The sequence below is a fragment of the Hyla sarda genome, chromosome 8 (assembly GCF_029499605.1).
Source record: "Hyla sarda isolate aHylSar1 chromosome 8, aHylSar1.hap1, whole genome shotgun sequence".
NCBI lineage: Eukaryota > Metazoa > Chordata > Amphibia > Anura > Hylidae > Hyla > Hyla sarda.
The window spans coordinates 193,275,591-193,291,614 of NC_079196.1; the positions used below are offsets into that span (position 1 = coordinate 193,275,591).

The 16,024-nt window shown below is 45.1% G+C and overlaps 1 protein-coding gene across 6 annotated transcripts in view; it reads right to left on the reverse strand.

Moving 5' to 3' along the window:
* Positions 1-707: 707 nt before the first annotated feature.
* Positions 708-16,024, reverse strand: part of LOC130284438 (interleukin-21 receptor-like) — a 59,627-nt gene continuing 44,310 nt past the window's right edge. For all 6 annotated transcript variants that reach the window (XM_056534772.1, XM_056534775.1, XM_056534774.1 and 3 more), the window contains 3 exons: positions 13,031-13,133; positions 4,557-4,641; positions 708-1,908 (listed from right to left, as the gene is read on the reverse strand). In XM_056534772.1, the coding sequence (XP_056390747.1) occupies positions 1,528-1,908; positions 4,557-4,641; positions 13,031-13,133 (569 nt within the window). In that variant the 3' untranslated portion in view covers positions 708-1,527. The remainder of the gene's footprint in view (positions 1,909-4,556; positions 4,642-13,030; positions 13,134-16,024) is intronic.

Here is a 16,024-nt window from a genome sequence, read left to right on the forward strand (position 1 = left end):
TGCTCCATCTCGATCAGTAATTGGCTGAATCAGCAGTTTCTGCATTGAGTGCTCGTCTAAGAAGATGGCAAAAGAGAGAAGACTGAGGGACCGTAAGGAGGTGAACAAGCCAGGATAAGGGATTAGATGTCTAGGGGCGGAGTACCTCTTTAAGGTTGTTGGAGGTTGATGGGAAACTTAAAATAGCCAATCAGATTGGCTTTCTCCTGCTGGGAGATTGCACTATGTGAGCAAGAATAAAGGTAAGATACACAGCTGTTTTAAAGCTGTGAATTTTTTTTAAGGGCTGGAAGGGTGTTAGGAGTAGTAAGAGAACATAGCCTGAGTTAGTTTAGAACAATTTATTTGGTAACAGGTAAAAAACAGAGCCCACAATGTCTACATGCAGTGTCCCCAGTATAGTCCTTATGGTTTTCTGAAGTATCACCCACTCTGGTCTGTGTGCAAAATGTACGGTACTGTTGTTACAACTGCACATATCTGTTACCAAGTAATGCACCACGGTTGGTCCTACAAACATAACAATTGATTTTTCTTGGGTCCCTGGTTATTTCCAGTCTACAGATATTAATCCTATAGAGAATCTCTGGGACAATGTAGAACTTTGTTTAAAGGGTAGCTCCAACCATCCTGTTTTTTGCTAGCCCGTCCCCCCCCTCCCCCCACTACGGCACTAGCCTGTCCCCCCCCCCCCCGCCCCGCATACCCCGTTCCCTCATTACACTTGCAGTTACTGCAGAGTCCGGCAGCGGGCGTGCAGGGACAGCGGCAGCGATGAGGGGGCGGAGGGGATGTGCGGGAGGAGTGGCCTCCCAGCCAGCGGCCGGGGAGCCAATGCGCTCGCTCCCGCCTGTCTGATTGACAGGCAGGGAGCGAGTGCAGCCTAACTGAAAAAGGACTGATTGCCACTCCAAAATCAGTCCTTTTTCAGTAGCCAGTTTGTAAATGTAAATTAAACCTTTTTAATGAAAAAAAAAATAATAAAAGTATATTAGAGATATGTTGTAGTACATAAGTACTGCAACATATCAAAAAATAAAGTTGGTGACAGTGCCCATTTAAAGCATGTCAGGCTCTCCATCTTATCTGCAGCAACTAGAAGAATTGCTCCTTTCCGCACCAATATACTTAACAAAATTTGTGGAATCTATGCCATAATGAATTTCTGTGGTTTTTAAAGCCAGTGGAGGTCCAACATGCTACTAGAGGAGGGTCTCTAATAAAGTCTTTACTAAATGTAAGTATAGGGAATGTAGTATTCAATGTGCATAAACTGCACTATATTACATGGTATATATAGTTAAAACTGGTATATACATATAAAGTATTTCATTGTAATTGTGCACATATCAAGGGCTCCTCTACTCTGAAATAATTCTAGAAATAAAAACTGTCACCCTGACTACTAAAAACATTGTAAATGTGTCACATTAAAGTTAATCTCTGACCATGAGATCTGATTGGTGCCAATGAAATATTCTGTATATAGTTTAAGTCGGAGATAAAAGATGAATAAGATTAAGACAATTATTCAACAATTTCCTGTGAATTTGCAACATAGTTTCCATCGTAGGAAAAATAGTCTGTTGGACAATCCAAGGTGCAAACAATGTCTTTCTCATTCACGATGTCATCGCTAAAACCAGGGAAACTGCCGAAGAATGTGGGATACATTCCATCTAAAGACGCTTCTTTCTCCGTCAGTAGATCAGAGCAAGGCATGGAGTCACAGCGGGTGTCAGGGGTCAGGGAGAAGCCTTCCTTAGAGAATGGAGATTCAAGTTCAACAGGGGATACAGCTTCTTTATGAAAATATGATACAGTGCTTCTGTATAGGTCCTGGGGGAAGCTGTGCTGTGCTCTTCCGCTCTTATCTTTCTTACTTTTATTTGGATACTTAACCCAGTCCTATGGACAAAGAACATTAGTAGTTACCGTATTTTTCGCCCTATAGGACGCTCCGGCATATAAGACGCACCCAATTTTAAATGAGGAAAATCTAGAATACAATGTAAAGTATAGGTCACAGTGATCTTCAACCAGCGGACCTCCAGATGTTGCAAAACTACAACTCCCAGCATGCCCGGACAGCCAACGGCTGTCCGGGCACGCTGGGAGTTGTAGTTTTGCAACATCTGGAGGTCTGCAGGTTGAAAACCACTGGTATAGGAAGTTGTACTCACGTGTCCCCGCCGCTCTGGACCCGTCACCACTCGTCACCACTGCCCTGGATGTCACCCTCCATCGCTGTCACCGCGTCCCCGGGGTGTCCCCGTCACTCCAGAACGTCTCTGCTGCCCGGTATCCTCGCTCTCCGTCCCCGCCATCACGTCGCTATGCACGCCGCTCCTATTGGATGACGTCCTATTGGATTGCATGCGTGACGACGTGATGACGACGAAGGAGGGCACATGCCATGCAGAGGATCCTGGCACGGAGCAGACACCGAGGAGGCAGGTAAGGTCCCTCCCGGTGCAGCCGGGTTAGTGTCACTTTCGCTTCAGACGCGGCGGTCAGCTTTGATCGCCGCGTCTGAAGGGTTAATACAGGGCATCACCGCGATCGGTGATGTCCTGTATTAGCCGCGGGTTCCCGGCCGTTGATGGCCGCACGGACCACCGCAATAGGTGTGTATTCGCCGTATAAGACAGTTATGGGGAAGAAAAAGTGCGTCTTATACGACGAAAAATACGGTAGGTTGAATACTTTATGGGATTTTCACACCTATATCACCTATCTATTGAGTTTGGGGAACAGAATAAATAATGAATAAATTATAATGAATATTCTGTAAGGTCCTTCTAAAGGTAAATGCAAACACAGAAAATTATATAATTCACTGGATCATTGTGTAAAGGGAAACAGGGAATCTGGAGCCCTGCAACTGAAAAACAGAGCTATGACTCCCTATGAGAATTATGGGTCTATTTATAGGGATTTTATGGGCTAAAGTTATTGATGTCTAATTCTTTAAACAAGTCATTAATATCAGAACATTGGGAGGTGGTGACACCTCGGACCCTGCCAACAAGCTGTTTGCCAGAGCCATGGTGCTGGTATACACAGAACAGAGAATAGAGCCTAAAGCAGACAGCTCCATCCTCTGTGTAGTGGCTGTGATGGGTTACTGCAGCTCAGCTCCCATTCGCTTTAACCCCTTAAGGATATAGCGTTTTTCCGTTTTTGCACTTTCGTTTTTTCCTCCTTACCTTTTAAAAATCATAACCCTTTAAATGTTTTTATTTTTTGCGCCACCAATTCTATTTTGCAGTGACATTAGTCATTTTACCCAAAAATCCACGGTGAAACGGAAAGAAAAATCTTTGTGCAACAAAATTGAAGAAAAAAATCCATTTTGTGACTTTTGGGTGCTTCCATTTCTACGCAGTACATTTTTCGGTAAAAATGACACCTTCTCTTTATTCTGTAGGTCCATACGGTTAAAATGATACCCTACTTATATAGGTTTGATTTTGTCGCACTTCTGGAAAAATCGTAACTACATGCAGGAAAATGTATACGTTTAAAAATGTCATCTTCTGCCCCTATAACTTTTTTATTTTTCTGCATATGGGGATATGTGAGTGCTCATTTTTTGCGCCAAGATCTCAAGTTTTTATCGATACCCTTTTTGTTTTGATCGCACTTTTTGATCGCTTTTTATTCATTTTTTAATAGTACAGAAAGTGACCAAAAATATGCTATTTTAGACTTTGGAATTTAATTTTACTTTTACGCCATTGACCGTGTGGTTTAATTAACAATATATTTTTATAGTTTGGACATTTACGCACGCGGCAATACCATATATGTTTATATTTATTTACATTTTTTTATGGGAAAAGGGGGTTGATTCTGACTAGAGATGAGTAAATTAGTTCAGCTTTCAGGTGCTCCCGTGGGCTGGAAAAGGTGGATACATTCCTAGGAGACTCTTTCCTAGGAACGTATCCACCTTTTCAAGCCCACCGGAGCACCTGAAGGCTGAACTAATTTACACAGGATAAGTCATCAACTGCCGAGCCGAGAAGTTCGTGACGAATCGAATTTACTGTAAGTTTGCTCATCTCTAATTCTGACTTTTATTAGGGAAGGGGTTAAATCCCATTAACACTTTATTTTCACTTTTTTTTTTTTTTTTTGCAATGTTATAGCTCCGATAGGGGACTATAATATTGCACACACTAATTTCAAACACTGATCACTGCCAGGCAATAGCATGGCATTGATCAGTGTCAATGCCAGTGAGGAGGCAGGTAGGGATCCTCCTCGGGCAGTGAGGAGACAGTGAGGAGGCAGGTAGGGATCCTCCTAAAACAAGCGATCTGTCAGTTGCCTATGCGAAGGCAGCATATTACAGATACAGATCCATACTCCGGGTAGCCAAAATGTAGAGTCTGCGCTCTCCTCCCTTCTCAGCGGCACTTCACAAGCTGCTTTGTATTCATACATATAAATTTTTGCTGTATTCAGAGGGCAGTACAGTACACTGCTTTAGCTTACAGTATATCTTATATGTCTTAATATGCACACAGTATCACAAATATGAACATTACCTGGAAATTCCCATTATGTATGTGATACAAAGGATGAAAGAAATCCGCTGCTGTTGGAATTTTCTTCACAAAAGTTACATTTATTCTGAAACGTAAAAAAAAGAGATGTATCTCGATTTATTGAATCGAATTGTCTACAGTGATATTTTAACCCCTTAAGGACCAAGCCTGTTTTCACCTTAAATGGGCACTGTCAGATACAAAAACTTTTGATATGTTGAAAAGCTTGTATAATCAATAGGTTGTGCAATTGCTTTCATTAGAAATTATCCAGTGTTTCATACTAAAAAAGCCAGTCAAATAACTGCCCCCCTCCAGTCCTGCTGTGTCCATGCGTCATCATCTATGTCATGGACACACTTCCTTGATTGACAGCTGTGAGTGCAGGGCTCACAGCTGGAAGAACAATCCTCCCACTGTCAGCTTGTGTCCCGCTACTGTCAGTGAGGACAAGCTGGGAGTTGTAGTTTTGCTAATGCTAAGGGAGATGTGAGCAGACAGTATACTGAGGGAGGGGGCGGAGACCTGCACAGTGAGGCCACGCCCCCTCCCTTTGAGAGCTAAATTAAAAGTGTAATAAAAAATATTGCGGCGGTTAGGGACCCACTCTAAATAGATGGCCTTGACGTGGCGAGTGGGCTTGTACTTTTTGATCAAAAATGTATACTAACAACCTGTTAGTTTTTGATATTATGCTGAGAAGCAATCAGATCATTACACAAGATTGTAGATGTGCAACATGCCTGTTTTCTACCCGAATTCACACTGTGTTTTCTATCCCCTCCTTTTTTTTGTTTTGTTTGAACATGTGTCTGCACTCTTCCCCACCCCCTCAGCCCAACCCTATATAAGTAGTAATTAGCTACATAAGGGCCATTACTTTCCTAGCAGCCTCCCAGTCTGACTGGGAGAGCATGGTAAGTGAGCTATTACACCTTGTTCACACTGGTGTGGTGCTGTGCGGCGTCCGTTGCTGCTGTGGCGCCGTGTCTGCGGGGAGGTGCGACCCATGGACTGGTTTGAGTGGCATTGGGGCCGCTCTGCCAGTGGGTCATTTCCCCCCCGCGGGCACTGGTGTTGCGGCGGTGGTGGTCGCCGCCCACTGCTACGCCATTTTATGCTAGGAACGTCAGGGACCCACTCTAAATAGGTGGCCTTGACGTGGCGAGTGGGCTTGTACTTTTTGATCAAAAATATATACTAACAACCTGTTAGTTTTTGATATTGTGCTGAGAAGCAATCAGATCATTATGCAAGATTGTAGATGTGCACCATGTCTGTTTTCTACCCGAATTCTCAAAAAATATATATAGGTGCTAGACATAAAAATTAGATGTACATGGTCAGGATTAGGTACTAAGTGATATATAAAAAATATATATATATTTTTATTGGATCTGACGGGTACTCTTTAAGGACCAGAGCGCTTTTTGCACATCTGACCACTGTCACTTTAAGCATTAATAACTCTGAGATGCTTTTACTTTCATTCTGATTCCGAGATTGTTTTTTCGTTACATATTCTACTTTATGTTAGTGGAAATTTTTCGTCGATACTTGCATAATTTCTTGGTGAAAGATTCCAAAATTAGATTTTTTACACTGGCATGTTCTTGTAGACCCAGTTTTTGAATTTTTACAAGGGGTAAAAGGAGAGAAATCCTCTTAAAATTTGTAACCCAATTTCTCTCGAGTAAGGAAATACCTCAAATGTGTATGTCAAGTGTTCGTCGGGCGGAGTAGAGGGTTCAGAAGGGAGGAGCGACAAGGAAGCCCCTATGGTGCCAGGACAGCAAAAAAAAAAACACATGGCATACTACTTTGGAAACTACACCCCTCAAGGAACGTAACAAGGGGTCCAGTGAGCCTTAACACACCACAGGTGTTTGATGACTTTTCATTAAAGTTGCATGTGTAAATTACATTTTTTGTTCGCTAAAATGTTGGTTTTCCCCCAAATTTAACTTTTTTACAAGGGGTAATAGGAGAAAATGCCCCATAAAATTTGTAACCCCATCCCTTTTGAGTATGTAAATACTCCATGTGTGGACATCAAGTGCACTGCAGGTGCACTACAATGCTCAGAAGAGAAGGGGGTCACATTTGGCTTTTGGAAAGTACATTTTGCTGAAATGGTTTTTGGGGGGCATGTCACATTTAGGAAGCCCATATGGTGCCAGGACAGCAAAAAAATAAATAAATAAATAAATAAACCTCATGGCATACTATTTTGGAAACTACACCCCTCAAGGAACGTAACAAGTTGTACAGTGAGCTTTAACATCCCCACAGGTGTTTGATGACTTTTCGTTAAAGTTGGATGTGTAAATTATTATTTTTTTCACTAAAATGCTGGTTTTCCCCCAAATTTTAATAGGAGAAAATTCCCCCCAAATTTGTAACCCCATCTCTTCTGAATATGTAAATACCCCATGTGTGGACGTCAAGTGCTCTGCTGGCGCACTACAATGCTCAGAAGAGAAGGAGTCACATTTGGCTTTTGGAAAGCAAATTTTGCTGAAATGGTTTTTGGGGGGCATGTCACATTTAGGGAGCCCCTATGGTGGCAGAACAGCAAACAATCCCCCACATGGCTTGCTATTTTCGAAACTACACCCCTCAAGGAACATAATAATGGGTGCAGTGAGTTTTAACACAGGTGTTTGATAAATATTCATTAAAGTGGGATGTGAAAAGGAAAAATTTGATTTTGTACACTAAAATGCTGGGGTTACCTCAAATTTTTCATTTTCACAAGTGGTATAAGAAGAAAATGTCAACATAAATTTGTAAATACATTTCTTTGGAGTAAGGACATACCTCATATCTGGGCATAAACAGCTTTGCAGGTGCACACCAGTCTCGGAAGAGCAGGAGCGCAGTCATCGGCCTTGAGCTTCTACATAGCTGCCTGTGGAGTCAGAACAGCGGGACCCCCCCCTCAAGGAGCGTTATATAATGTAAATTACTAACAAGGGGTACAGTGGGACATAAAATTATAAAACAGGTTATGTTCCCAGAATGATGACCCAGAACATTACCAAAACTAAAAAATATGCCCACCCCAAACCCTATGCTCTGAATCATCATTCTGGGAATGTGATGTGTGTGGCCGTCCCTAACCTGTTGCCTCAAATGCGCACCCCGCTCAGGTGGAGAGAGCGCGCTGCACATTTGAGGCAACATAAAAAAGTCCCCGATGATAGTGACTCAGTGACCCATAACCCATTTTTGGAAAAAATACCCCCAGAGGTCTTATCAAGTTTTTTTTTATGAAAGAGTTTTTTGGGCAATTTAGTGGTTTTATGGGGTTAAAACTTGGAATGTACTCCGGACTTGGTACATTGGGGTCAAATTATGGAAAATTAAAATGAAGAGGGAACATTTAGTACTCCATGGAAGTGTGATACTCCCTGAAGCAGTTTTTAATGCGGAGGGCCGGACGATCGGGGCAAGTGTCACATGTGGTGGTGTCCTTCCGTATCCCCCTCTTGTTACACACTCTGCATTTTTTCTTACACACTCTGCATTTTTTCTGGGATCCTGGCACCTATATTTCCAGTTCCTTCGGAACTCCTGCCGTCTCTTTCCCGGTCGCCAAAGATCAGAGCCTTTAGGACTTCTTCTTGGAACTGGAGGAATGTCCCTGTGTTGCCAGCGTTCTGTTACAGTACAAAGGAGTTGTACATGGCAACCTGTACCAAGTAGACCTCAACTTTTTTGTACCATGCCCGTGTTTTCCGCATGGCGTTATATGGCTTGAGGACTTGATCAGAAAGATCAACTCCCCCCATATACCGATTGTAGTCCAGAATACAACCGAGCTTGAGGACCGGTGTTGTGGTACCTCGCACAGGGACAGGTGAGCTGCCGTTACCATGAATTGTGGTGAGCATAAGGACATCCCTCTTATCCTTATACCTGACCAGCAACAGATTTTAATGGGTAAGGGCACGGGACTCACCCTTGGGCATAGGTGTCTGCAGAAAATTTAGAGGGAGGCCTCTCTGTTTCTTCCGCACGGTCCCACAAGTAGACGTGGATCTGGTGGCAAGGGATGTGAACAGAGGGATGCTGGTATAAAAGTTGTCCACGTATACGTGGTAACGCTTCTCCAGCAATCAGTGCACAAGGTCCCAAACGATTTTCCTGCTAACACCCAGAGTGGGGGGATATTCTGGGGGTTCAATACGGGAATCTCGTCCCTCATATACTCTAAACTTGTAAGTGTAGCCGGAGGTACTCTCGCAAATTTTGTAGAGCTTGACTCCATACCGCCCCTGCATCGAGGGAATGTACTGGCGGAAGATGAATCTCCCCTTAAAACTGATAAAAGACTCATCTACCGAGAGCTCCCTGAGGGGTACATAGGCCTCCCAAAATTTGGCCCCTAATTGATTGATGACTGGCCTCACTTTGTAAAGCCGGTCATTGGCGGGATCACCTCGTGGTGGACATGCCGCATTATCTGCATAATGCAGGCATTTCCGAATGGCCTTGAACCGCCTCAGTGCCATGACCATACTGTAAAGTGGGGTCTGGTAGAGGATGTCCCCGCTCCAGTACTGTGCTTGGTATAACTTCACATATAACGGTGTGTGATTATAAATCACACACCGTTATATGGGGGGGGGGGGGGGGGAGCCACTGCGGGCAAAAAAAAAAAAGGGTGGCAAATTACAGCTCCCTGAACCTCTATTAGGGCCCGGGTCATGCTGAAAAAACTGCGGCGGACCCTTGTGGACCTATTAGGGGGTCGGGGGGGGGGGGGGATTTATTTTTTTCACTCCTACCTGTCCCTTTATTGTATTCTCTCCCTGCACTACAGAGATGTCTTCTGCCCTGAGGAGATCCAATCTGGTCAGGGGGGTGGGGGGGGGGGGGGGGTGAGGGTCCCTGGCGCCTTCTGCAGCTCTGCCCGCTGACTGAACTCAGTAAGCTGGCAGAGATGCGAGAAGAGGCCGTTAACCCCTCCCCTTAGATACAGTAGGTGATTGGGGGTGTATCCTACACATCGATCACCATGTATCTCCGGGTCATCGGGTCACACGTGTCACAGTTGTTGTTTTGCAATAGCTGGAGGCACACTGGTTGTGAAACACTCAGTTAAGTAACAAACTCTTGGTGTTTTGCAACCAGTGTGCCTCCAGCTGTTGTATAACTACAACCCCCAGCATGCACAGACAACCAAAGGGCATGCTGGGAGTTGTAGTTCTTGTAGCTGGAGGTTTGACCCCCCCCATGTGAATGTACAGGGTATTCACACAGGCGGGTGTACAGCGAGTTTCTCGCTGCAAGTTTGAGATGCAGCTAATTTTCCGCTGCAGCTCAAACTCCCTGCGGAAAACTCGCTGTGAACCCCCGCCTGTGTGAATGTACCCTAAAAGCACTACACTACACTAAAACAAAACAACAACTCCCAGTATTGCCGGACAGGCATTGACTGTCCAGGCATGCTGGGAGTTTTTCAACAACTGGAGGCACCCTGTTTGGGAATCACTGGCATAGAATACCCCTATGCAAATCCCTAATTTAGGCCTCAAATGTGCATGGCGCTCTCTCACTTCGGAGCCCAGTTTAGGGCCACATATGGGGTATTTCCGTACTGGGGAGAAATTGCCTAACAAATTTTGGAGGTTTTTTTTACCTTTCACCCCCTTATGAAAAGGTGAAGTTGGGGTCTACTCCAGCATGTTGTTGTAATAAAATTTTATTTTTTACACTAACATGCTGGTGTTGCCCTATTCTTTTCCTTTTCAAAAGAGGAAAAAAAGACCCACAAAATTTGTAAAGTACGGAAATACCCCATATGTGGGCGTAAAATGCTCTGCGGGCGCACAACAGGGCTCAGGAGTGAGAGCGCACCATGTACATTTCAGCTGATTTGCACAGGGGTGGCTAATCGTTACAGCCGTTCAGACATAAACACAAAAAAAAAAAACACCCACATGTGACCCCATTTTGGAAACTACACCCCTCACGGAACGTAACAATGGGTACAGTGAGCCTTAACACCCCACAGGTGTTTGAAGAATTTTCAAGCTAAAATGCTGGTGTTATCCCAAATTTTTCATTTTCACAAGGGGTAATAGGAAAAAAGCCCCCAAAAATTTGTAACACCATTTATTCTGAGTATATAAATACCCCATGTGTAGACGTAAAGTGCTCTTCTGGCACTCTACAGGGCCCAATGGCTCCTTCTCTTCTGAGCATTGTAGTTCACCCGCAAAGCACACATGGGATTTTTCCATACTCAGAAGAAACAGGGTTACAAATTTTGGGGGGCACTTTCTCCTATTACCTCTTGTAAAAATTTAAATTTGGGAAAAAAAACTGAATTTTTGTGAATTTTTTTTTTCATTTACACATCCGAGTTTAACGAAAAGTCATTAAACACCTGTGGGGTGTTAAGGCTCACTGTACCCCTTGTTACATTCCTTGAGGGGTGTAGTTTCCAAAATAGTATGCCACATGTTTTTTTTTTTTTTTTTTTTGCTGTTCTGGCACAATAGGGGCTTCCTAAATGCGACATGTCCCCCAAAAACCATTTCAGCAAAATTTGCTTTCCAAAAGCCAAATGTGACTCCTTCTCTTCTGAGCATTGTAATGCACCCGCAATGCACTTGACGTCCACACATGGGGTATTTCCATACTCAGAAGAGATGGGGTTACACATTTTGGGGGGCATTTTCTCCTATTAGCCCTTGTAAAAATGTAAACTTTGGGGGAAAACCAGCATTTTAGTGAACAAAAACGAAAAGTTTATTTTTTATTTTTTTTGCTGTTCTGGCACCATAGGGGCCCCCCAAAAACCATTTCAGAAAAATTCATTCTCCAAAATCCTATTGTCGCTCCTTCCCTTCCGAGCCCTCTACTGCGCCCACCGAACACTTTAAATACACATATGAGGTATTTCCTTACTGGAGAGAAATTGGGTTACAAATTTTAGGGGGATTTCTCTCCTTTTACTCCTTGTAAAAATTCTAAAACTGGGTCTACAAGAACATGCGAGTGTAAAAAAATGAAGATTTTGAATTTTCTCCTTCACTTTGCTGCTATTCCTGTGAAACACCTAAAAAAAAGGTTAACACACTTAATGAATGTCATTTTGAATACTTTGAGGGGTGCAGTTTTTGTAATGGGGTAATTTATGGGGTATTTCTAAAATGAAGACCCCTCAAATCCACTTCAAACCTGAACTGGTCCCTGAAAAATTGCAATTTTGAACATTTTGTTGAAAATTGGAAAATTGCTGCTGAACTTTGAAGCCCTCTGATGTCTTCCAAAAGTAAAAACATTTCAACCTTATGATGCAAATATAAAGTAGACATATTGTATATGTGAATCAGTATATCATTTATTTGGAATGTCTGTTTTCCTTACAAGCAGAGAGCTTCAAAGTTAGAAAAATGCAAAATTTTTCATGAAATTTTGGAATTTTTCACCAGGAAATGATGCAAGTATCAGCGAAAATGTACCACTATGTTAAAGTAGAATATGTCACTATCTCAGAATCAAATTCATAAGTAAGATGTGGTCAGATGTGCAAAAAAATGCTCTGGTCTTTAAGGTGAAAATGGTCTTGGTCCTTAGGTTCACACTACGGAATCTCCAGGCAGAAAATTTCCGCCCGGAGATTCCGAGTGCGGCCAATAGACTGCAATGTGTTCCGCTAGTATTTCCGCCTGAACAATGAGCAACGCCATTCTTCAGGTGGAAATTTCCAAATGATTTTCCGTTCACAAATTCCGCTTCACAAATTCTGAAGTGTGAATTTGTGAATGGAAACCCAATTCACTACACTATACATTTTAGCAAGCGGAATTTCTGCCTGCAATTTCAAAGCGGAATTGCAGGCGGAAATTCCATAGTGTGAACCTAGCCTAAGGGATTAAACAGTCTCATTCCCCTAGTGGAATCTGTGCCGAAAGTTCCGCTACAGAACTTCCATAGTGTGAACTAAGCTGCAGACTCCCATTGAGATTAATAGTGAATGTGTCCACAGCAGATTGCTGCGGACATTAAAGGATAAGTATCATGAAAAAAAAACATATCCCTTATCCAAAGGATAGGGGATACATTTTAGATCGCGGGGGATCTGAGCGCTGGGCCCCCCCGCGTTCTCCTGTTTAGAGCCCCAGCTCTCCTTCATAGTGGCTTGTCACAACCTCTTCCTGAAGCGGGGGATGCCACATACCCTCTATATAGTTCTATGGGAGAGCCGAAGATTGCCAAACGGCTCTCCCAGAGAGCTATATGGAGGGGGAGTGGTGGCCCCCACTTCGGGTGGGGGTCGTGACAAGCCACTGTGAAGGAGAGCCTAGGCTCTAAACAGGAGCTCGCGGGGTGGGCCCCAGCTCTCGGACCCCTCCGAGATCTAAAACTTATCCCCTATCCTTCGGAGAAGGGAAAAGTATTTTTTTCATGATACTTATCCTTTAGGACGCCTAACTTGATGCCAATTTCTTACCTACCTTGAAGACAGGTTGAAGCATAACAGGAACACAAAAATAACTGTCACTATAGTCACTATAATGATGAGATCAGTGATGTTTTCTTTTTGTCCTTTTTCCATTTCTAAAGAATTAAAGGGAAAAAATATCATAATAATCCATATAGTATCAGCATTGGACAATACAATACAGAAATCATAATATTGGAAGCAAAAACAACACATAGAGTAAACTGTATAACCACAGTGATGCTTCAGCATTTGTGAACCCTCCAGAATTTTCGTTATTTCTGCATATATTTGACCTATATACAGGACTTCTATACAGGAGTCCTAGAAGTAGATAAAGAGAATCTAATTAAATAAATCAGCCAAACATATTAGACTTGGTCATTTATTTATTGAGGAAATGGTCCAATATGGAAATCTGTGAGTAGCAAAAGTATGTGTACTTTTGGTAGGAACCCACTGTACAGCAATAACTGCATCTAAATGTTTCTGGTGATTGCGGATTAGTTCTGCACATTGGCTTTGAGGAACTTCAGCCCATTCCTCTGTACAAAACAGCTTCCACTCTGCTATGTTGTTGGGTTTCCTCCCATTAAAGGGGTAGTCCAGTGCTGAAAAACTTATCCCCTATCTTAAGGACAGGGGATAAGTTTCAGATCGCGGGGGGTCCGACCGCTGGGGCCCTCAGCAATCTCCTGTATGGGACCCCGGCAGCCCGCGGGAAGGGGGCGTGTTGACCTCCGCACGAAGTGGCAGTTGACACGCCCCCTCAATACAACTCTATGGCAGAGCTGGAGCTCTGCCTTCGGCAATCTCCGGCTCTGCCATAGCGCAGTATTGAGGAGGCGTGTTGGCTGCTGCTTCGTGAGGTGGTTGACACCCGCTATCTGGCCAGCGAGCCGGGGCCCCGTACAGGAGATGGCGGGGGACCCCAGTGGTCGGACCCCCCGCGATCTGAAACTTATCCCCTATCCTCCCCTATATCTCCTTTAACTGCTTGCCTCAGGCCCTTTCACAACATGTCTATTGGATTAAAGGGGTACCCCGCCCCTAGACATCTTGTCCCCTAGCCAAAGGATAGGGGATAAGATGTCTGATCGTAGGGGTCCCGCCACTAGGGAACCCCCGCGCTCTCGGCTGCAGCACCTTAGACATTTGGTGCACGCAGCGAAATTCACTCCTTTCCGGATGACTGACAATGCGGGGCGGAAGCTCGTGACGTCATGGCCACTCCCTCTCAATGCAAGTCTATGAGAGGGGTCATGACTGTGAACAAAACTCTTTAAAGATGGTTTTATGAGGTTTTCCATCAACCACTCTTCTACTGAGGTCCTCAGACACCTCCTATGTTCATGCCATGATACACTTCCTCAAACATGTGCTATGAAGATCAGACTTTGATAGGTTTCTGTTCATTAATCCCTAAAGGACGAAGCACATTTTGATCTTAAAGGGGTACTCTGCCCCTAGACATCTTTTCCCCTATCCAAAGGATAGGGGATAAGATGTCAGATTGCCGGGGTCCCGCTGCTGGGGACCCCGGGGATCGCTGCTGCAGCACCCCACTATCATTGTTGCGCAGAGCGAGTTCGCTCTGCACGTAATGACGGGCAATACAGGGGCCGGAGCATCGTTACGTCACGGCTCCGCCCCTCGTGACGTCACGGCCCGCCCCGTCAATACAAGTCTATGGCAAGGGGGCTTGGCGGTCATCACGCCCCCTGCCATAGACTTGCATTAAGGGGACGGGCCGTGATGTCATGAGGGGCGGAGCCATGACGTCACGCTGCTCCGGCCCCTGTATCGCCCGTCATTACGCACAGAGCGAACTCGCTCTGTGCAGTAATGATGGCGGGGTGCCGCAGTGGCGATCCCCGGGGTCCCCAGCAGCGGGACCGCAGCGATCCAACATCTTATCCCCTATCCTTTGGATAGGCGATAAGATGCCAGGGGCGTAGTACCCCTTTAAGGAACAGACCAATTTTCATTTTTGCACTTTGGTTTTTTCCTCCTGCCCTTCTAAAATTCATAACGCTTTACATTTTTCACCTACAGACCCATATAAAGGCTTGTTCTTTTGCGTCAACAATACTTTGTAATGTCATCAATCATTTAATAACAAAATCTATGGCAAAACAAAAAATATACCGTATTTATCGGCGTATAACACGCATTTTTTAGGCTAATATTTTTAGCCTAAAGTCTGTGTGCGTGTTATACGCCGATACACCCCCAGGAAAGGCAGGGGGAGAGAGGCCGTCGCTGCCCGCTTCTCTCCCCCTGCCTTTCCTGGGGTCTAGAGCGCTGCTGTCGGCCCTTCTCACCCCCTGGTTATCGGCGCCGCTGCCCGTTCTGTCCCCCTGACTATCGGTGCCGGCGCCGATTGCCAGGGAGAGAGAAGCGGCGCCGACAGCCAGGGGGAGAGAAGGGGCAGCGGCACCCATTGCCGGCGCCGCTGCCCCGTTGCCTCCCCCCATCCCCGGTGGCATAATTACCTGAGTCCGGTCCGCGCTGCTCCAGGCCTCCGTCGTGCGTCCCCGGCGTCATTGCTATGCGCTGAACGGCGCGGCGCATGACGTCAGAGCGCCGCGCCGTGCATAGCAACGACGCTGGGGACGCACGACGGAGTCCTGGAGCAGCACGGACCGGACTCAGGTAATTATGCCACCGGGGATGGGGGGAGGCAACGGGGCAGCGGCGCCGGCAATGCCCCTTCTCTCCCCCTGACTGTCGGCGCCGCTTCTCTCCCCCTGGCTATCGGCGCCGGCACCGATAGTCAGGGGGACAGAACGGGCAGTGGCGCCAATAACCAGGGGGTGAAAAGGGCCGACAGCAGCGCTCTAGACCCCAGGAAAGGCAGGGGGAGAGAAGCGGGCAGCGACGGCCTCTCTCCCCCTGCCTTTCCTGGGGGTGTATCGGGGTATACACGCACACACACACCCTCATTTTTTCATGGATATTTGGGTAAAAAACTTTTTTTACCCAAATATCCTTGGTAAAATGAGGG